The following is a 22,608-nucleotide window of genomic DNA, read 5'->3' as shown; positions in this document are numbered from 1 at the left end:
ATGGCCTCTTCTTCTGCTTCAAGAAACTACAAATTGTGCAAGGGCATCAATGGCCTCGACAAGGTCCTTATTCACAATGCTCGTGGATGCTCCGCCGAGGTCCTTTTCCTCCTATTTTATACATGCATCTCTTTATCTTGGTTTGTTTCTTTAATGTCGTTTTTTCGGTTTTGGTGGTGTCTTGCGGTACGTCAGTAGCCATTATCGAATGGAGAGTACTGATCTCACATGAGTTTAATTTGGATCAAGATTTGTTATCAACTAGAAAAATTTGATCTCTAAGGACTATTTATATACTAAAACTATTTGATTCTTTTAGGCTAATTCTCAGCCAAATAAATTTTAGTTTCATTTCTGTTTTTATTTTGTTATTTTCAGGTGTACTTATACGGTGGCCATGTGACTTCTTGGAAGAATGAGCATGGCCAGGAATTGCTTTTTCTCAGTAGGAAGGTACAGTATATACATACCATGTTAATTAATATTTATAGGTTAAGTGCGAGATTTGACTGAACAACAATAGGATCTTTCTGAATTTCTACAGCTTAATTTTCTCTTAGAATATTAATCTGAAATGGCCTAACACCAGGCATTATTTATTTGCTGAATAAATCATAATTGAATAAATGCTTTGAACTTTTATTGCAAATGTGATACTCCTAATTTGATTAATCCTAGCAAAAATCTAAAGTGCTGGCCATCTTTTTTGATATTAGCTGATAAATGAGAATGAGAGAGGTGGTAACATATATAGCTTATCATTAAACAAATTTTATTATCGTTTGGCTTCGATGTTGGCTATCTCTTATCTTCTTCATCAGCTGCGTTTTGTTTCATTTGTGAAAACAAGAAGAGTCAAACGCATTGCATTTTCCTTTTGTGTGCACAATGAAACTTCATAACATGTAGTGTTCTCATCTATCAGATTCATTAAGTTTTTTTTATTGTTATTTATCTATCTGCCATTTGTTGCGACATGTTACGTGGTTCAAAGATATATGTTCTTTTTCCTTCGTTCTGTTAGTTTTTATTTTATTTTCTTTGTAGGGCAATAGCCCAAAATCTCAGTTAAAAATAGGAAAATAATATTGTGTCATTCTTTTATTACTTTTTATTTTTTTAATGTGAAAAGGACAAAAAAAACTTAACCTCTTTCTTTTTCTTTCTTTTTTCTTTTTCCTTATTCTGATGATAATTTCTTTAAGTTTTAGGTTTTTTTTGTTCTATTATTGTTATCTGTTATTTGTGTTTTTTTTGTGTGTGTACAGTTCTGGTCTATGCTTTATAAATCAAGAGCAAAACCGCCGGCCAAGCATTTCTATGTAAATTCGACTTGTAAATAGTAACTCGTATTGGGTATTGTTTTGAGAAATTAAAATTAGGCCCAAATTTAAAATGAGTGAGTTGCATATTTGATTAAGCATTATTAGTAGATTTAATTTATGTTAAATATTTAGATTTCTTTAGTTTAACAAATTTTTTATATTTAGTCATTATTCTTTTATTGCTAATAATTCTTTTATCTTATTATTATTTGTAATTGTTGTATATCTGTTAATTTGAGAAAAAAAAATATTACACTTTTATAAAAAGAAGAATCAGTTAAGCTTGATTTCTTAAAATTTTAGAGTAATTTTGACGGATAGTGTGATGACTGGAATCTTATTTTTATTTTAATAATAATAATGATAAACAATTAATTGTATTTTTTTTGGATAAATTTAAAAATAAAACATAAAAAATTAAAAAGAAATTAATTGAAATGTGACAACTTATTAATCTCTCAATTTTTAGTGTAATTTTAACCAGTGACTATTTTAAATAATAGTGTTAGAAAACAGACAAACAACTGTTACAAAGCCAAATAAGTTGAGCTGTATTGTGGAACGTGGATTCTTATGAAGTGAGTGCCAACATCCAGATAAATATTTCTTTAACTTGGGCAGATAGGTAAATAACCTCTGTTAGGAATAATTTTATTTGCAACCTAATTCTGGAGCATTATCATTATATATACCACAAACGGACAAAATTTGCATGGCTGCACTACTTGCCTTGTTTATAGAACTTGGGCTGTTGGTTTGTAATTGTCATGCTGAACTTCTCAGTTTTATTTATTCTTAGTTTTATATATTGGAGAGGATCTGATCATGGGATTCACGTATCAAAACTGGCATGGAAATACTTGTGTTTCTATTTTGGTTAAATTTTGAATATTAAATGTTTTATAAATTTTGGTTAATCTTTTCTCAAAAGTTTTATTTATTCTTAGTTTTATATGTTGGAGAGGATCTAATCATGGGATTCTTAGTTAAGGGCAGAATTAGTGAAAAATATTTGAGTATGGTCTATCAATGTGATTACATTTTTTAAAATTTTCAACTCCAGCAATGAGATTGATAAGCTCTGGTTCATCTTGTTTTATCAATATTGTGCAATATTTGTGCAGGCTAAATTCGAGCCTCCAATGGCAATCCGCGGAGGGATTGCAATAAGCTTTCCTCAAGTATGTACTTAGCATGACAATATTGATTGCTGTTTTCTACGATTTCTATCATCATGATAAGGCTGCTTTGCAATGAGAAGGAGAATAGCTAGAAATTGGAGTAGAAGGGGAGAAAAGAGATGATATGGAAAAGTGCTAATAGCTCATGTATTATAGAGCTTCAAAAAATGATAAAGTTGTAAAGATAAACCCCATATCATTAATTCTGCTAGAAAAATAAAAGCCTAATATCATATCTCTTGTGATCTTATATAATATTGAAAAAAAATCAGATGTACTTTGGTTATCATTGTAAATTGTAATGACCCTATAAAATTGGTCATGTTACTGCAATCAGATTCTAGATTAATTACATGATCAAGGAAACTTGCTCTCTGTTTGCAGTTTGCAAGCCATGGCGAACTTGACCCGCATGGATTTGTTAGAAACCAGTTCTGGACCATTGATGATTGCCCTCCCGATCCTTCAACAAATAATTTGAATAAAGACTTTGTTGATTTGATTTTTAAACCCACAGAAAACGACATGGAGATTTGGCCTCACAGGTATATATAGGAACATTAGACACTTTTAGCTACATTTAAGAGAACATTCTTTAACCCATATGGCCTTTGTTTATATTATATTTCTTTCAGATATCATATGTCTTTCTTTTTGCATATAGTTTTGAAATACGTCTTAGGGTAGCTCTGGGACCTGAAGGAGATCTGATGTTGACATCTCGGATTAGGAACTTAAACACTGAATGGGAGCGGTTTTCATTCACCTTTGCTTATCATGCATATTTCTGTGTGTCAGATATAAGGTAAGTACTGGAAATGTATTCTGTCTCAAACTTAAATATGAAAATTTTGTATTAATGTGATTTTATTTATGTTGTTGAAGACGGTGGGTAAATGATCACCAAAAGACTTAAATTCGTATGTAACACAGATATTTAAAATTAGATCAACAGTTAGAGTACAGTGAGAAAAATAAGAATAGAGTCACATTATGTAGGGAAAATAAGATTAACGAAAGTATGCAATCCTTAAAACGGATTGCGCCTCAAGAATTAATGATGACAACTACCAACCAAGAGCCCGAATGAACAAGTGTAACAGAATGTCTAAGGAATCATAGGAATCTATGAATGTCTAAGTAACGATGCAATGTCTAAGGAATCACAGGAATCTAACGATGCAGCAAATCGGATGATTTTTCTGACGCCTATATATAGAAGCCAAAAAGTCACAATGAATCGCCACCGGCTAACAGCCACGATGGACGGCGGCCAAGCAATGTGACCGGTCATCACAGGAATCTATGAATGTCTAAGGAATCTATGAATGTCTAAGTAACGATGCAGCAAATCGGATGATTTTTCTGACGCCTATATATAGAAGCCAAAAAGTCACAATGAATCGCCACCGGTTAACAGCCACGATGGACGGCGGCCAAGCAATGCGACCGGTGATCTGTTCGATTCAGAATGAAACCGAAAGATAAGAACCGGTCGGTTCAAAAAAAAGTGGGAAGCAACGTCTTGATTTAAATAATTCAGATGGAAACAACGAATAATACTGTGAGATAGGAGTTTATATACCTTCTCACTTCTTATTAGTTGTCCAATGTGAGACTTTTTATAACCCACATCCTCCCCCTCTCTCTTTTTTCTTCCAAACTCCTTATCCATAACTCATGGAGTTTTTTATACTCAAATTCTAACAATTTATTTATTAATTGACTCTGTTGTCAAATTTAACTAGTAACTTTTGGATTTGGTTGAGAACCGGTTCTAGATCCAGAACAAGCGAATAAAATTATGCGAGAGATATAAAATAAAATTGTAAAGAATTATTTTAAATTAAAATTTTAATCTAATTACGTTAATAATTTTATATTATATTTATGTAACCACATGAACTTTGAAATCTATTCCTTATTAAGATTGACTATTTTTTTGGATCTGCATGACAATGTGGATATTGTCTTTCAAACTTCTAAAATCGACCTTTGGATTTATGGCTTTTGGTATGTGAAGGTGCAAAAAATTTCAAAGTGTTTTGAAATAAAAATAGAAATAATTTAAAACTATAATTTCTTGAATTAAGAAGCATGCAAATTCCATCACTTTGACCATGTACATTTTTTAAGGTGCATATACATAGACAAAAATGTATCTTTAGTGTTGTAAGGTATTCAAGCTTGGTTAAATTTATGAACCTTTGTGATCAAATTAGAAACGTTTTGTTGTATATATCCTATAGTATCTTTTGTTTTTCTTCATTTTATTTACTAATTTAATTTTCTCTTTTTAATTGACCTTTATTTTGGATTACTGTCAGTTCAGTGATTTATTTTTATTTTTATTTTTTTTAGGGATATACTTGAAGCCTGTAGTTTTGAATTGCATTTATCTAGTTTGTTTGCTTGTATTCAGTGAAGTTCGGGTAGAGGGATTAGAGACAGAGCATTATATTGACAACCTGAAGAAAAAGGAACGCTTTACTGAACAGGGGGATGCTTTAACATTTGAATCAGAAGTAAGATGCGTTTATCCTGTTCCACTTTGCTTTAGAAAGCACAGATGCTGGTATTATAGTAAATATGATAAAAGTAATAAGTCGCTTTCTGTAAAATGTAGGTTCTAGATTTATTAGGGTAAATTGAATTAATTGTTATGAATAATATATATATATATATATGGAAATCATCGTTTACAAATTCTTTTTACAAATTACACTAATTTTTGATTATAAATGGTTAACAAGATTTACTGTGTAAAATGTAGGTTCTAGATTTGCTATGAATTAAAAACACCATCAACCAATTTTTGGATTGAAATGGTTGTTTAATTTACACCAATGCTGATGTAATGATGTTTCATAGGCTTTGGTGAGTTCAAACTGATGCTCCTCTTTTTCTTTTCATATGATAGGTTAACAAGATTTATCTCAACACTCCCACAAAGATAGCAATTATTGATCATGCCAAAAAGAGAACAATTGAATTACGTAAAGATGGTCTTCGTGATGCTGGTGAGCATTATCAGGCTCATCTTGTGTACTCAGATTGTGCTACTGATTAAGTTTACTGCTGCGACTCTATTATCTGAAGCTATATAATTTAAGAATATAAAATTATGCTTTGTAAATGTGTAAATAAAGAAAAATGGAACGAGATAGAGGGAAAAGTCAAGTTTATCAGTAGAGTACATAGCTTAAAGCATTTATCTGTTTTCATCTCCGTGTCTAAATTACATAAACCTTTTTCTTAGTTTCCCCTCCCATATTTAAGAAACCTTTTTTTTATCTCATTAATTATTTATCTATGCAGCGGTATTGAATCCTTGGGATAAGTCGGCAAAGGCTATGACTGATTTTGGTAATAATGATTATAAGCATATGCTTTGTGTAGACGCTGCTGCTTTTGAAAAGCCTATCAAATTAAGAGCTGGCGAAGAATGGGAAGGAAGACTAGTACTTGCAGCTGTTCCTTCTAGTTATTGTAGTGGGCGCGCGGCTTGATCCTGTACAGTTAATAACTGCATATTGGTATATTTCAGAGGGACCTATAGTTTTTATTTTTTAAAAAAGATTAAATTGGAATGAAGATCCAAAATATACTTCACTCGAGCTTCCATCTTCTAAATTTGGGCTTGGGCTTTCAAATTAGGGCCGCATCTTAAAAGTACCCAATTGTGGTTTTCATATTAGACCAAGCTTGACTCTTGTGCTTTGATACTTGGAGACCTGATTGATCAATCTTGTCCTTTTTTTTCTTTTTTTCTTTTTCGGATACATTGTTCCGTTGTCCTTTCGTATTCTGTCATTTACATACACATGTTGGTCCAGTTAAATATTTCACTAATATTTTAGAAAAATATTTATCAACAGGTAACTTGTTGGTAGAGCGATGAATGATGAAAGGGAAGTTTTTCCTAGAAAATTTTCTCCTCCGTGTTCCATTTGAACCTTCGTTGTATTCGATCATAACAAACTGACGTATAAGTAGAATAGTCCACACTTATTACCCAAAAAAAAAAAGAATAGTCCACACTTGTTATGGAAAATCAAAATTACAGACTATAATTCACCAGATTTTCATGTTGGGTTGAATGGCCCAGAACAGATGAATTACAATTCAACACGGGAATATGCCAAATCAAAAATGCTTTTTTTTCTTCATTTGGTTTAACATCCATTTGTGAGTGATATCATCGTGTGCTGCCGTGGTGATTGATCGTGATGGAGGTGAACTCAGCCGCAAACATGGGTTTGAGCTAAGAAAGTTAATAAATTTAAATTTGTTAATTTGATTTAATGCGTGGGCACTTGAGCAAACTATATTTTGAAATAGCAAATTATTAGTTTGGTCCTGCCACTTCAGAATTGTTGATTATTTGGATTAATTTGTTGACTTGTATTTTTTTAATTCATTTATACAATGATAAGTTAAATATTAATTTTAAATAATTTAAATTTTTAAATTAATTATGAGAAAAGTATTTCTCCAGTCACCGGACATAAAGTTATCTCCAGTGAACTTAAAACGACGTCGTTTTGGGATTATAAGATTAAAAAATTATAACGATAAAGACTAATATACCCCTGCAATATATTATAATTATAAAAATACTTTAATCTCGGTCCCAAAACGATGTCGTTTTGGACTCACTGGAGATAATTTTATCTCCATTGACTGAAGAAGTCATTTACCCATTAATTATTAGTATTGAAAAGATTTTAAAATTATTATTATTACTTTAAATAGATGTATGCATGTTTGTTTTAAAATTAGATAAAATTTCAAAAGAGAAATTTAATAAGAGGAAGGTTATACTTACAACCTATTTCCGTTTACAACTCCTTACAATCATATCTTAATAGCTGATTTTCGCCAATCAACTGTTATCATTTATTGTAAATTAATAATTAATTAATAAATTTGATTTATGAAAATAATAACCATTGATTGATGAAAATCAACGATTAAAATATGATTGTAAAATATTATAAATAAAAATAGGTCGTAAGCATAACCTTTCTTATTTAATAATTATAATACTTAATTATGATATTTCATACTAGCCATAAATTTATGGTTAATATTATAAAATGATAGTCTTAATTATGACACAAATTTATCCTACAATATATCTTCAATATCATCAGAGTAGATACTCTTTCACTAAAAATAAGAAAAAGCATGACTCAAGTGACATTAATCATAAAGGAATAGTGGAATAAGAACAGACAAATGAATTTTTTTTAACTATAGAAAATGATATATTGAGTATTTAGTACTAGGGAGTGTCAGAGATATTTTCCTACCAAAGACTATGCTATCTACCAAACCGGCTTAGTTTCTCTCCCTCTGTCTTGGTTTCCTCTGCTTGCAGTTGCAGAGTTACCCTTGGCTTTTTTGGTAACTATCGTATATACCTAAGCAACTCATAGCTTGTCTGTGATTATGAGTTTCCAATTTTGCCTCTCAGTTTTTTCTTTTATAATTTTGCTCTTAACATCAAGTCGACGATAATGTTGTTTTTCTGAATGACTTTCTATGCAATCCAACTTGAAGCGGCCACTAGGCAAGGCTTCCATATATATATATATATATATATATATATATATATATATATATATATATATATATATATATATATATGTCATCATCATTTTATATCAGTGTAAATTACATTCTCAATCTTATTTGTTGATTCCATTTATATCTAAGGGCTTAAATTTTTTAATAATGTGAGTCATTGAATACAAGTGGATCATATCAATGATCAAGATTGAGTGTAAGACTTCTAACTCTTACACAGGTAAAAGAATATCCTATCCATATATATATATATATATATATATATATATATATATATCAGTCCCTCGTAGTAGAGTTACGCGCGAGTCATGGTGTCCGACTCCGATGCATTGCTTTTGTGGTAGCGTATATATATACATTATCAAATTGCTTTGTGGTAGCCGATATCATTGGCATATTTGTTGTTCGTTTATGATTGAATTACAAGAGTTGGTCAAACTTCAAAGTTTGTACTATTGTTGCCTTGCGGTGTCATGTGCTTGGATAGAATGTGCTTGTTCATGGTCATATAATAATAGTAATAAAAAAATAAGGATATCCTTTTAAAAAAGTATAATAATGTCTCATTATCATTATTGGAAAAATAGCTTCCCTACTAGTCTTTGGTCGTTCATTTGTGCAACTCAACGTATTAATTTAGTAATCATCTAGCTGGTAGACTAGTACTTACTGAATGTTCAAATTAAGATGCCATATTATATAATGATAAATTGAACTCCCACTTGAGAAATTAAATCAAGGTCTTAAGAGTTATCTCGAAATTGGCCAAAATTAAGGTACCTCTTGCGTCTTGGCAAACTTGACATAGGCATAAAGAAGAAATGGTCTCATTTGCTACCTCTTAACCTATTGGTGTTTTTTTAAAGAGAGATTCAGGCGTTGATCAAGGAAATCAATCAACGATCAAATTCAATTGTTTATTTCACGTAACATGTATTTACTTACATACCCAAAAAAAAAAAAAAAAAAAACATGTATTTACAGTAACATGATAAAAGCGTGGAAGAAAGAAGGAGGAACAAAACTATATACTATATAGACTAGAAGACCCCTAAACGTTGAAAAGTAATACCTCAATTAACGTCGCCTTTATACTAGACGACTTCAATAATAATAATAATTATTATTATTATTGATGGTGTCATATATATATAATTTAGATAACAAAGTTTGTAATATGTTAATTTAAAATAAGAGTAGTGATAAACTTATTAATATTTATTTAAAATAGCATTATTTTGCACACAAAAATATACCTTAATTCCCGGTCAGTTCATAAATTAAAATTCCGTTGATTATCGGGAACATGCTTATCCGTGGTCCCGCACGCCTACCATCCCTTTATTACTATTATTATCGTCATTCATATAAAGTATAAGAGTAGATTCTATGACAGCCCAATCATCCCTCGCCAAATTCAACACGCCGATTAGATGCTTCACGCAACATAGTAGTCCTCAATTTTTAAAGGGTTAACTGTAGTCAATGTGGCCTCCTCAATCATCCACTATCTCAAAACAAATATCAGTTGCCAGACTGTCCATGTTACAGACCTTTGCTCTTACTCTCATCATCATTCATTAATTATGCTCCAATTATTAACTCCTTCAATTTCAACCCTTTTTTTGTTTCTCATTAATTTACATGTCAACTGTATTTATTTATTTTTGGTTGCTCAAGCTCAAGCTCAAGGGTGGGGTCATATATGCTGCTAACTGCATATCTATAAGTGGATAGATAGATAGATGTTGGAATGAGCAGCAAAACAAAAAACAGTTAGTGATGGAAGGTCCTCCTCGGTTTGTGGTGTTATCGTTGGTTATTATTATGTTGAGTATTACCACAAGTACATGCTCAGCTCAACTGACTCGTGGCTTCTACGGAAAAACATGCCCAAATGTTGAGCAGTTGGTACGCTCTGCCGTGGCGCAGAAGTTCCAGCAGACCTTTGTGACTGCTCCTGCCACTCTTCGACTCTTCTTCCATGATTGCTTTGTGCGGGTGTGTACACCTCCTTCGTCACTTTCATGTTTTTATCACGAGAGAAGATATTCTTATTACCAAAATATTCTACTACCAACTTATTACTTATCTAATTACCATGGGATCAAAGAGAGAATGCTAAAATGTTTTTGAAAAAAGAGAAGATGGTGATCCAATGATGATTAGATAGGTAGTGAGTTGATAGTAAAAAATTTTAGTAGTAATAATATCCTTCATCTTTTATTATATACATAATGAGATATGTTATATTTACAAAAAAAATTGTTTAAAAATTCTTATAAACTATGTTATGGGTAAGTATTACTCATAATACGTAATATAGTTTGTAAAAATTTAGAAACAAAAAATTTATAAATATAATCCTACTTCTATATAAGTTATCAAATAAGTTATCGTGGTTTGAGTTCACATAGCTCTTTCTTAATTCCCATTTTCTAGACAAAGTATACAAAATGATGTCATTAATTTAGTTATTGTGGTAATTAGAATAAAAGTTCCAAAACAAAAAATATTTAGTTTGTTCAAATGGTAAGGAATTTATTTTCCCTAATTAAAGATTTTAAATTCAAGCTGAAAATGAAGAAAATTATTTTGGGAGAAATGCCCTTTATATTAATAAGTAATGGATGAATTGATAGAAATATAAAAAAAAATGTAAAATGTAGCTAGGAGCTGGATTAAAGAGTCTGTAAAGTATCCCAGCTACTATTTTTCTTTTGAATATTTATATATGTGCACAATTTGGCATTCATGAACCTACACAAACTATACAGGTCCTATATGGCTAATACAATTGCTCTGTGCTTGTTAATATATGGATTATGCAAGCATATTCTAAAAAAAAAATTCCAATTAAACTCTAATGAAATTTGTGCATGTTTATCGTTTATACTAAAATGTAAATAGTAGTCTTTCAAAAAGGCTATTGATTTCGTTTTTACTTGTTAATTATTTTTGTACGTATGATGATGACAAAGTTGTTTGTGCACAGGGTTGTGATGCTTCGATTTTGCTTTCTTCTCCAAATAACAAGGCAGAGAAGGATAATCCTGATGACATTTCACTTGCTGGGGACGGCTTTGACACTGTTATTAAAGCCAAGGCAGCTGTTGATAGCGATCCTCAATGCCGAAACAAAGTCTCCTGTGCTGATATACTCGCTCTGGCTACTAGGGATGTTGTCAATTTGGTATCATTTCACTTTCTTTATTATTGTATCACTTTAATTTGATTCATGAAATTATTATTAAAGAATGATATAAACAAAGTACTTCATCCAACACCTTAAGATTTTGGGTTGAGATGGTTCTTTACATAGTATCAAAGAATATCCACAATTCAAGTCAAAGGGCTCTTGCGTGAGGGAGTGTATTAAAGAATAATATAAATCATTAAAATTGCTCTCATCCAACACCTTAAGGTTTTGGGTTGAAATAGTTCTTTACAGACCAAAATCTCTATTAGTTTACCTCCAAGCCAAATAATGAGCCAACTCCAACAATGTGTATTAAACATTATTACTCAAAATGAAACAAATTAAGGGGACAACAACTTTATAACCTTATTATGTCAATAAACAATCCTTAATTTCCAAGTCTATGCTCAAAAACAATACTCTGCATGCATGCATGCTAAACATCTTTTTACTACACTAAACTCTGATTATACTATTTGGCATTACTTTACTATTTACTAATAATAATCCTATAACTGCGTATTGTAGGCAGGGGGGCCATTTTATAATGTTGAATTAGGAAGGCGTGATGGGAGATTATCTACTATTGCTAGTGTTCAACATCATCTTCCTCACCCTGATTTCAACTTGAATCAACTCAATTCCATGTTTAGCTTTAATGGCCTCTCTCAGACAGATATGATTGCATTATCAGGTAATTTCATTAGCATAAAGAGGAGAGATTCTGTTTTCTTCAATCTTAAACCAGTTTTTTTTTTAATACGAAGCCTGAAAAGTAATGTGTTTTAATGTGTTAGGTGCACATACAATTGGGTTCTCTCATTGCAACAGATTCTCAGGACGAATCTACAACTTTAGCCCCAGAAGAACAATTGACCCAACACTAAATTTGCAATATGCCTTCCAGCTTAGACAAATGTGCCCTTTAAGAGTTGATCCTAGAATTGCCATAAACATGGACCCTGTCACGCCTCAAACGTTTGACAATCAGTACTTCAAGAATTTGCAGCAAGGAAAGGGTCTATTCACTTCTGATGAGGTGCTGTTTACAGATGCAAGGTCAAAGGCCACAGTTAACTTATTTGCATCAAATGAAGGAGCTTTTGATAGTGCTTTTGTTCAGGCTATTACCAAGATGGGAAGGATTGGTGTTAAAACTGGACATCAAGGTGAAATTAGGATTGATTGCACTCGGCCCAACTAGAAATTTTTTCTGCACTACTGTGATATCGTCATTCCTTTTTGGGGTTTATAGTAGTTATGTTCATTTGATAGTTCATTATTCTATTAATAATTGATGGAGTTCTTTGAGCCCCCATGCTATCATCATTCCCCTTTTGGGGTTTATATCAGTTATGTATAGTTGATCGTTTTTATTTATAATTGAAGGAGTTATTTGAGCTGTATTTGTAGTTTCATGTTATTAGATCACTCTATTTGTGAATTTTTCTTTTATTTTATTTTACATTTTTTACTAAATTACCTTCTATTCAGTTAAATAACCGCTAAAAATATTTGTGTACTCCTGCTCTGAATGGAATTTAAATCATAGTTTTAATATAGGGTTTCATTTTTGGGACATTGACTCATCTGTCACAATTTAAATACTATTGACCTCAATGTCACATAACACAAATTTTTTTTCAAAATATCAGGTCATCAAGGTCGCTGGTTATTGTAGCATCTTTTGTTTGGCCATGTGACGTGTTTATTGAGACTACAAAAGTCGTTAAATAGTGTAGAGACTTTTGTGATCAAAATGTCAACTTTTTTGACACGTGGTAGAGAGGTGAACCAAAGTCTCTGGATAGTGTAGAGACTATAGTGCAACCAAAGTCTCTGGATATAATGACCCTAAATGGTAAATCTTAATTAGAGATTTAATTTAAGGATTTAAATGTCATAATTAGATTCAGTGAGTGATTCCGAGTATTTTGACTGTAATCATGACTATGTTATGAACAGTGCGTTCTGTCGGAGAATTCGCAGTCTCGTGAATTAACCGGTAGAGCTTAAAGAAGCAAAATTATTTTAGAGACATAATTTGACAATTCTGACGATAAATATGAGTTCAGAATGAAAAATTGTATAGTCTGGCACTTTCCGTGAAAATCTCGTGAATAGTGTTTCTACCGGGTATTTTGTACTGCTATTTGAGCAACCAGTAGAGTCCAGAAATAAATAATTGATGAAATAAGAATAAGAAAGTCCAATATATGCCAAGCAAGTCAATATAGACCCAAGAAAATGATAAGTTTATAAGTTTCAAATTTTATAAATAAACAAAGTACAGTTAGTGGGTTTTTGTGCATTTCGTCAAAAACGGTGCAGAAACCACACTGCAAATTATGAATAGTGCTCCTTAGAAAATAAAAGTTAATGTAAATGACTTTAAAAAAATAAAAATATATTAGTATCTTTGAGTTAGATCCGGGTTAGTTTAAGTGAAATACGCGAGAGAAAAACATCCGATTAAAATAATGCCACATGGGCTTAAAAGAACCAAACCACTCATCTCTCATTACCCAAAAAGCATTTTCTCTCTCTTCTCACCCTCCCAAACCCGTGGCTGCTTGGAGATGGAGACCTAGGGTTTTCAAATTTTCTTTCCTTCCATTCTCACTCTTTTGGTCATCAAAAGGAATTATGCCTTACATGAAAGTTATGGGAAAAAGTCCAATGAAGCTATTCCAACCATCAATTTGAGTTTTTGTTGAGAGCTGGGTGAGTTTTCCCTCCTCCCAAATCTGAGTTACTATTCATCCCAAGGAAAAAAAAGTGGAGCTTCCATGGAGTTTTGCTTGAGAGAGGTCTCCTAGGCTTTGGGTAGTTGCTTTAAGGTAACAAAACTCTAACCCTATGACTTAGTCTTGTGATTTATGTTGTGAAAAATATTGTGAGCATATTTTGAGTGAGAAATAAAGTAGTTCACCACTTGGATTGATGATAGATTATGAAGGGGTGTTATATAGGAATGGAAGTAAGTATTTGTATATGTTTAAAATGGAAAAAAATCCACGGTGTGGGCTTCCTTTTAATTTCGGCCTTCATAAGATTATGAGGAAATGATGTATAAAATTGTAATCCATGTAGTTGGAAGGCTTCATGTGTTGAAATAAGTGGAAAATTGATGAATGAGTAAGAATACAAAAATAAGAAAAATATTAGGGTGTCATGCCTCTAGGCTAGGCCATAATGTGCCATTGAGGGGTCTATTGTTTAAAAAAAAATTTAATTGGACATAATGTATAAATATGCATGTAGGTGCAAGTTGCAAAATTAAGGAAAAGAAATGGAATGAAAAGAAAGAGCACCCTTGGCCTTTCCTTTAGGAATTCGGCCTTATAGGGTAAAAATAAGGAGAATTAGATTATGTCCTATTTTATTAAAGTGTTGAGTATCCAATGTATGAAATTAATAAGATTATATAGTGAAACGGTCTAGACTTGTGTATTGGCATAGGATTGGCAAAAATACAAAGAAATGAAAAGAAGCGGTAAAATGTATGCCTTATGTGAAAACTAGGCATGATGGCATTTTATTAATTGGTATTTGTGGATTCTTGCTCTAGGTGTACCTAGGGACTAAAAAGGAATCAGAATCTCTTGAAGATATATAAGTAACTTGAGCCACAAGTAAGCTGATTGTTAAAGCTTCAAGAGGTAAGCTCTATGTTTAAGGAGTCTTTTCCTGCTTGAGTGCTCCACCATGGTTAGTGAACTATGGTTGGACTGTATGACTGTTATTTAGATGCTTTGTATAGATGCATTCATATAGAGTTATTTGATAACATGATATGTCTTGCTCTGATATGACTTCTGTAATATGATTTCTGTAACAATCTCTGGCCATTGATTGTATAGTACCCGGACGTCCGCTTTGGGGTCCTCCCTCGGGACTGATGGTGTACGCCTCTGATATGTCTGGTTCCGCTTTGGGGTCCTCCCTCGGGAACACGTGCGTTGATTTCCGCTTGGGGTCCTCCCTTGGGAATGACGGCGTACATCTCTGATATGATATGGATATATGCTCTGTTCTGTTATGATATCTGTTATATGTTGTATTCGTATACTTTGTATCTGAATTTCATGCAGGAGTGAGCCAGGGGTATGGAGAATTCTCTATAAACCTGGAGCTTATTGAGATTTGTAATCTCACCCCTCTTTGGGGACACATTTTCAGGTGCCCAGATTCTCGGTGAGTCCTCACTAGGCAGGGACACGACACGTGGCTGAGGCAGTTGACAGATCGGATTTTGAGTGGCTGTAGGCTACTACCTTTTTGGAGTGTTTGATGTATTTTAGTATTTTCGCATTTGATGGATCATGATATTGATCCTTTATTTTGTATATGGCCTGTATATGTTTTGTACACGTCTGTCGCTTTGATGCATGTACATTTGGGTATTCAGGCACGTTATGTGATGAGGTAGTATTCAGATATGTTTACCTGTTGGATTGCATGCTGTTAGATATAGTGGCACTGAGCCAAGTTATGCATGCGCCCATGGATGGGCATTTGAGTATATTTGTATAAACTGTTTATCAGGAAATGCTTCTGTGTGGGATTGGAAAATCCCCAGTTGTCCAATTTATAGAGGAAACTCTGCCCGATTTTCGTTTACGACGAATGAGAATTTAAAAATAAAAAGAAAAAAGTTAGCTCGTATTTTCAGAAGTTAAGTCTTCCGCTGTTTTCTGTTTTATCATATGTATGTTAATTGAACCGGCTCGAGACGGGGATGTTACACTGGACAATGCAGACTGCAGACACTATAGTGCAACGATAGTATCTATACTTTTTTGCCCAGCTTAATTTATCAAACAACATCCTATACCAGTTTCATTTTATTTAAAAAATTATATGCAATTCCTAAATCTACATTTAAATTTATACGGTGCTTTAAAACAAATTTAAATTTATAAAAAAAAAATTGAGAAGGAGAATTTCAATGCTTCGAAAGATGATAAATAACCATCTCATCGTCTAAGATCAAAAGAATATTCAGTCTTTCTCAATATATTTCACACTCATTATATTAAATGTGGCTTGATTATACAATTGTACATGAAAATTTCAACTTTTGATTGCTCAAGAAGAATAAAGAGTGCACAAAATAGAAAATACGGTTCCAGTCTTTTTCAATAATTGCTTAAATAATGGTAATATTATAATGGTAAAATTGTTATGATAAAATATAACTACATACTACCCGTAATACATAATCTTTTTTACATAAGATAATTTTTTTCAACAACATAAAAAAATAATTTCCCTTTAATATATCTCTATTCAAACCTCGTTGCTTTTAATGTGTGTATAATATCAATATGTAATTGTTTTTATCAATATCGATCATAGATCTGGATATTCTCATTTTAAAAAAAAAATAACATGATCAAGTAGGAATCTGGATTCTCTCATATATAAAAAATATGATATGATCATGTGGAGAATCATAATCATATAAAAATAAATCAATGATATTAAAGTATGAGAAAAAAATATATTAAAATAAATAATTACAAAATCATAACCGATTATTCTTTTATATAATTATGACACATTGTCATATTTTTTTTCACAACAACGAGAGACAATCCATTTCCCAATACCATAGTCTTTCTACTCAATCGCCTCAGATTTGAAGTAAGCTTTTAATGCTTATATAACGTGTCAATATTATAACCATAATCAAGAACATGCATATAACTTATTACAGTTTACTTTACATCATATTTGGTTAACTCTGGCACAAAAGCCATGTAATCCTCTGCACTCAGTTGCTTGTGCATTCTTGTACCCATGAGATTCCTGGCTTTTCCTCCTAATGAAGATCATAGGTATATGCTGTGATTTTTTTTTAGGCTCTTTCGCTACATGTAGTTTGTGTATCAGCCACTACTTAATAGTTATTAGAATTACTTATACATTTATTTAAATTATTTCATTTAAAGACGAACACAATTTAAATTATTATTTTTTTGCAATTAAGAGATTATGCAGTTGATTTGTCTCTTTCCTTTAAGAGGATTAATTTTTATTTTTTAAGGAGTTGAGATATAGTGAACAATGACGAGTGTTTTTATTTTGGAGTGAAGGGATTAATGTTGCTTTTATATTGGGTGGGATCATGTTCTTTTACTTTGTGGGTGGACTGATTGAACAAATTTACTCTTTTAATCAAAATCTTTTACAACTTATATGAGAAAGATGATTTTTTTTTAGAAAAATAATATTTTGTGGATAGTAGATACCAATACCATGAGTCCAAACAGTGAAAAAGTTAGAAAAGCATAGTGCATGTGTATAAGTGCCTGTTTGGTTTAGATTCTTGGACCCTCAAGCAGACGTTGGCATTCAAAATAATTGAATATAGCACAATTGATTTCGTTTACTTCCAAATATACTGTAGCTAAGCATCTTTTCACTCCCTCTTGAATTGAGAGTGTGTGGAAATGAAACATAAATAAGAATCGCATTATCATTCAAAAGACACAACTTCTGGGTATACAAAATCGTGAACCTACCTGCATACTGTGCTGGGACACAGTTCAGTTTGCAAGAAACACACACTGGAAAGCAATGATAGCCATTTATATTTTAGATGTTGCCATGTGATGTGATGCTCTTAGCCTACTTGGTGACAGTGCATATCATATTCCAAGTGAGTATTGTATTCTGTTTTGAGTTTATTAGTCTTTTGAGAATGGACTTTCTTAGATACACTTAAAGCGCTCACTAGCATTAAGTTCAACCTTTACAACAACATTAGGCTAGAAAAGAACCTGTTGGACATGAAAATAATTAGAGAAGTACCGCAAATTAACTATCTATTTACAGAAGTAGGTGTATAAACTCTTTGTTTTGTTTATTGGAATAAAGTAGAAACTAATCTAGGAATCTGAATGCATGAACCATATAAATTCGGTGGTCCATGTGTAGAGTTGAAAAGATAAGAACAAACGAGTTAAACTGCTATTTAAGCTTTAAACCTTGAGAAAGCCAATGTGGCCCCTTTCTTTCCTGTGTAAAAGTCACAGTGGAACTGCTTATTGGGGTAGTGGGGTCACTGCATTCTCCTACTCTATCTGATTTGTGGGAGGTAGATGAATTGAGTTCCCTAGTTTTCCCACTGGGTGAGTCTGAGCATGCTAATTGAGGTAGATGAGAGTTTTTAACCTGGCTACCTCCTATACTTAGTGTCAAATCCACTTCCATTTCTTTATCAGAGCCACCAGAACTTATTTTACAACTCTGAAATGCAGTACAGGAGCTAGGCCCTGCCTCACCTTCATCAAAGCCACGCACTCTAATAAAAATGTCTTCCTCAGCAGGCTTTTCGAGATCAAAACCTCTTCTCATTTTGATTGTGTCTTCAGAGCAGCTTTCACTCCTTTCTATTGAGCTCATATCCTCTCTCAAACTTTTAATATTGAAATCATAGCCATATGAATTTTGTGTTGTTTGATGCTGCTGTTCAATGGCATGAGGATGCCTTACATCTATGACATTCGTGGGGTTCCAAAATTTCTGTTGTCTAATTCCGTTTTTGAGCTCATCCATCAGCTTCTTTTGCACACTGTATACCCGGTGTAGTTCTCTTACCTGCAAATTCCAAATTCTCATAATTGCTAACTAGTAAGAAAAAGATTCAAATTCTTGCAGATAACTATGTTCTTTCAACGGTGTTGACACTAATATGGTGGCTGCTTGGAATTATTGAACAATTGATGAAGTTCATACAATGATAAAAATATGGTCATGGATACGATGTCACAGAATGAAGGACTTCATGCAATAAATGATTCTGACACCAGTATGTTCAGTGTCCAAACATCATGATTGCATCTGCATTTTACATGCAAGATGTAATAATAATAATAAAGGGGACAGATCCGTTTACAAACTTTTTTGAATTTTTTTACAATTTACACTGTATTCTCCCAGGAGAACATAGTGTAGTTTGTAAAAGTTTGTATTCTCCCGGGAGAATATAGTGTAGTTTGTAAGAGTTTGTAAACAAAAAAGTTTGTAAATATAACCTGGCCCATAATAAAGTGGCCCTCCAAAGATAAAGAACAAACACAGAAATGTAAAGCCACTCCTTCAATCTGAAATGCTCACGAATTTGCAGTCAAAGAAGCCTACTAAGACACTTGACACATAATGTAACATTTGTGGCACCTATTGAATGGCAACCTGAATTTTGTATTTGTTAAGATGAGAAGTTCAATCATACCACATTTTCAGGATACCTGGTGTTTGAAGATGTCCTCATGCATCTGCATTGTCTTTTTGATGGATTCTATATTGTTTCTATCAAGCATCCTATCCATGGGACCTCCCAATTTATTGATTCCAATCCTGTGACAGTTATTGGTCAGCCCTTTGTTCTGATAATGCTCCCAGACATCCACACCGCCCACAGCTAAGTTGTTGCTGTCTACAAAGGTTGCTAGAAGATTTATGGAATATTCAATTTTGGTTCCCATGCCTGAAAAGAAAATAAATACCATTTGTTCCCACACCATGTAAGTGTAAAGTAATGCCTAAACAATTTAGAAAATTGCTTTTAATTGTGCAAATCCTTGAGAGAAGTAATGAATAAAACATATTGTTCCTTTCTCTGTTTTTTAAGCTAATTAATAGAGTTATGATCTGTGAAGGTGGGGACAAAATTCAGTTTGACCAAGGTTGGAGAGTTTGATTTAATATCTAAACAACAAAGATTAAGGGAACTCAGAATTCAGGAATTCTGGACATCCTAACTGGTAGGTAACCAAACTTGATGCCATAATCAATTCCATGCCAAGAAACTGAAAAGAAAATCCAACAGGATCAGTCATAATAAGCTGACATTATCCTGCAAGATTCTGTCGCTTACCTTTTTGGTGCACAGACGCAGGCAATATATAGGAAAGATTCTAGCTTGTTTTGTGAGATAATTTGTCAAAACATGGGCTTCCACTTTAGTAACCAAAGTGGAGAGAGAGGGGACCAAGATAATTTGCATTGAAATGTTCAAACGTGTAATCAAATATTGCCAGGACTGTGTAGCAGCATGTGTAACATGAACATTAGATGTAGCCTGTAGGCAATAGTGAAACCAACTAAGATTGTGGGTCTGTGATTGTGTGATGACAGCAGCACTAGGCACTAACCATAAGGCCCAGAAAAGTTCCACTTTCTCCTTGACTCTAATAAAGCTAGGCTCTTTTGAGCTATTCTAAAGACAACAACTTAACTTTATATCCGGTGAAGCCAAAATAGGGACTCAAGAAGAATTCAAGAAAATTCAAAGATTACACGCATCGCAGAGACATGAAGAGTTTACATGTCAAGCAATAGTGCAAGTCAACTTATTTTCTTTTATGTTATTCTTGAAACTTTTGATGTATCACTATGGATGGATAATTGATAATTTGATATCACTTCCATGGAAATTAAAACATAAAAAAGATGGCCTTCAATGTGATGAAATACTTGAGAAGCACTAAATCTCAGAACTGCAACACCTTCACAGGCCATATGTTTGGAGACTCCACATCAAGAAAATAAACTGTATTCATTAAGATATGGTACCCAATTTAAGATAATGGAAACATATCTGTGGGCTGTAGCTCTAATACCTGAAATAAGTACCAAAATTGCAGCTTTCTCTGATGATGGTCATTGAGCATCTTCCTCCCTCATGCCAACATTTTTACCCATAACTCAGCCTTAAAAATAAGACCAATATTACAAGTGGCCAATTATTTCATGATCCTCCTTGAATCATTTCTGAGACAAAGGAGGGATCAATCCAAACAGTGCACCAACTATGGAATCCGGAGAAAGCTCATAGACAGCATCAAATCTCTTAGAAGGTAAGAACCATTCAACCCTTTACTAAGAAACAACAAAGGAACCAGCTCAATTTTAAAACTGTAATCATGGGGTTAATAATTCAGGCTTGACAGGCTGTGAGGCAAGGAGGCAAGAGAAAATCTGGAGTAGCAATGTGTGTGTGTATGTGTGAGTGACTGTGTGATATTTAGAGAGAGAGAGAGAGAGAGAGAGAGATGTATGTTTATAATATGAATATTTTGTATTTGTAACATTTACTGTAATTGATTGTGTTTTTGTATATATTGTTGCTTCACTGTAACATGGGAAAGGATAGGAGAGAGGGGACCACAAAGTTGTATAATAAAAACAAATGACACTCCTAAACATGAGCCAATGTAGGCCAGTGAACAAGATATTCCAGACAAAGTCTTGCAAGACTTGATCAAGATATGCATGAGCAATGAAAGTTAGTGCTTCTTTACTATAGCACTATAATCTCTCTCTCTCTCTCTCTCTCTCTCTCTCTGAACTTTCTTGTTTTTGGAAATTCAACGATTGGGATTTGATTATTCTTTCCGTATATGCGGAACAATCCTTTGATGTGCTTGAGATTTCATCAGAATGCCAGTCTCAGGTGTTACTAGGATTCCATATAATGAATTTCATTTGACAGCAGTAAATTCCATGGGCTTGGAATTTTGAGATTGATAATGACTACTTCTGTCCTCATACACTGGAGGGTGATACAGATAATCACAATTTCTGTTTAGAGGTTCTCAAAAAAATTTGCTTTTATTTCGAATGAAAAGATTGGACTCTTATTTTCTAACAAAACCAAAAGAAAAAAAATGATCTTCCTATAATCTGCTATATATAAAACCTCAGGTTGGTTGTTATTAACTAATAACTGCAAGCAATTCAAATACAGCCCTCTGGGAAAAAAACAAAGTTTTTGCTTTCAATATCAAAATGATAAAGTGAATTCCAACCCATTTTGTATTTTCCCCATGAAGAAAAAGAATGAAATAATGCCTTGATTGAAAATGGAGAAGTCTTTGATAACTTTTATGTGTCTGCTCATAACGATATGTCCAATACCTTGAAAGATGTATATGTATGAACCAGAAACAGAAAGCATAGTCTAATGATGCATCCAATGGATGTTCCCACTTGTCCCCCATCTTCATTCTTTTGTAGTTTTCCTACTGCATTTTTCGTTAAAGATCTGTTATTCTTATCTTGTTTAAAAATTTATATTTTTTCCAAAAAAAAAAAACTTTATTTTATTAAGTAATAATATAAATGATCAACTTATCACAAGATTCACAACATAAGAATAAGACCTCTAGCATTCATTATTAGATGTTAATTTTAGTTGTAACTAAGGGTTCTAATTTACACCAATGTTAAACTTAGTGTAAATTATATTTTCATTCTTTATCATTAATTTTACTTGCATCTAATAGCTTACTTGATAAGA

General features: G+C 32.7%; 3 protein-coding genes and 1 long non-coding RNA gene across 6 annotated transcripts; 3 read left to right on the top strand and 1 right to left on the bottom strand.

The window, feature by feature from the left end:
* On the top strand, positions 1-6,015 carry LOC133305444 (putative glucose-6-phosphate 1-epimerase). Its single transcript, XM_061505669.1, has 8 exons — positions 1-99; positions 379-453; positions 2,450-2,506; positions 2,891-3,051; positions 3,171-3,311; positions 4,929-5,031; positions 5,427-5,526; positions 5,825-6,015. Exons 1-8 carry the CDS (start codon positions 1-3, stop codon positions 6,013-6,015), a joined length of 927 nt encoding a protein of 308 aa, XP_061361653.1.
* A 3,576-nt stretch (positions 6,016-9,591) lies between these two features.
* LOC133305538 (peroxidase 16) lies at positions 9,592-12,725 on the top strand. 2 transcript variants are annotated; one of them, XM_061505790.1, is made up of 4 exons: positions 9,592-10,099; positions 11,094-11,282; positions 11,826-11,991; positions 12,095-12,725. In XM_061505790.1, the coding sequence occupies exons 1-4, from the start codon at positions 9,881-9,883 to the stop codon at positions 12,499-12,501; spliced, it is 981 nt and encodes a 326-aa protein (XP_061361774.1). In that variant the 5' UTR covers positions 9,592-9,880; the 3' UTR covers positions 12,502-12,725. The 2 variants fall into 2 exon arrangements, with proteins under 2 accessions (XP_061361774.1, XP_061361773.1); XM_061505789.1 differs by having other exon boundaries at positions 11,094-11,291.
* Positions 12,726-14,085: 1,360 nt separating this feature from the next.
* LOC133305306 (uncharacterized) lies at positions 14,086-15,739 on the top strand. Its single transcript, XR_009750757.1, has 3 exons — positions 14,086-14,137; positions 14,869-14,959; positions 15,480-15,739. It is a non-coding gene; the product is annotated as an uncharacterized LOC133305306 (long non-coding RNA).
* A 2,311-nt stretch (positions 15,740-18,050) lies between these two features.
* LOC133305473 (uncharacterized) lies at positions 18,051-21,477 on the bottom strand. Of its 2 annotated transcripts, XM_061505703.1 has the most exons (3): positions 20,930-21,477; positions 19,556-19,794; positions 18,051-18,905 (listed from the first exon to the last, which is right to left on the bottom strand). In XM_061505703.1, the coding sequence occupies exons 2-3, from the start codon at positions 19,790-19,792 to the stop codon at positions 18,276-18,278; spliced, it is 867 nt and encodes a 288-aa protein (XP_061361687.1). In that variant the 5' UTR covers positions 19,793-19,794; positions 20,930-21,477; the 3' UTR covers positions 18,051-18,275. The 2 variants fall into 2 exon arrangements, with proteins under 2 accessions (XP_061361687.1, XP_061361689.1); XM_061505705.1 differs by lacking the exon at positions 20,930-21,477 and having other exon boundaries at positions 19,540-19,725.
* Between the last annotated feature and the right edge of the window lie 1,131 nt (positions 21,478-22,608).

This window comes from Gastrolobium bilobum, unplaced genomic scaffold (assembly GCF_033153095.1).
Source record: "Gastrolobium bilobum isolate Gb01-03AN ecotype WA unplaced genomic scaffold, APGP_CSIRO_Gbil_v1 utg1221, whole genome shotgun sequence".
Classification (NCBI taxonomy): Eukaryota; Viridiplantae; Streptophyta; class Magnoliopsida; order Fabales; family Fabaceae; genus Gastrolobium; species Gastrolobium bilobum.
This window is presented reverse-complemented; position numbering and strand designations above follow the sequence as displayed.

What these genes read in the sequence shown, in the direction of transcription:
- LOC133305538 (XM_061505789.1), top strand. Translation starts at nt 9,881, where the DNA reads ATGGAAGGTCCTCCTCGGTTTGTGGTGTTATCGTTGGTTATTATTATG. An exon ending in TCCATGATTGCTTTGTGCGG is followed by an intron (nt 10,100 to 11,093) that starts GTGTGTACACCT and finishes GTTTGTGCACAG; the next exon opens with GGTTGTGATGCTTCGATTTT. An exon ending in AGATATGATTGCATTATCAG is followed by an intron (nt 11,992 to 12,094) that starts GTAATTTCATTA and finishes TTAATGTGTTAG; the next exon opens with GTGCACATACAATTGGGTTC.
- LOC133305473 (XM_061505703.1), bottom strand. Translation starts at nt 19,792, where the DNA reads ATGGGAACCAAAATTGAATATTCCATAAATCTTCTAGCAACCTTTGTA. An exon ending in AGGACATCTTCAAACACCAG is followed by an intron (nt 18,906 to 19,555) that starts GTATCCTGAAAA and finishes TGGAATTTGCAG; the next exon opens with GTAAGAGAACTACACCGGGT.
- LOC133305444 (XM_061505669.1), top strand. Translation starts at nt 1, where the DNA reads ATGGCCTCTTCTTCTGCTTCAAGAAACTACAAATTGTGCAAGGGCATC. An exon ending in CTCGTGGATGCTCCGCCGAG is followed by an intron (nt 100 to 378) that starts GTCCTTTTCCTC and finishes TGTTATTTTCAG; the next exon opens with GTGTACTTATACGGTGGCCA. An exon ending in TGCTTTTTCTCAGTAGGAAG is followed by an intron (nt 454 to 2,449) that starts GTACAGTATATA and finishes ATATTTGTGCAG; the next exon opens with GCTAAATTCGAGCCTCCAAT.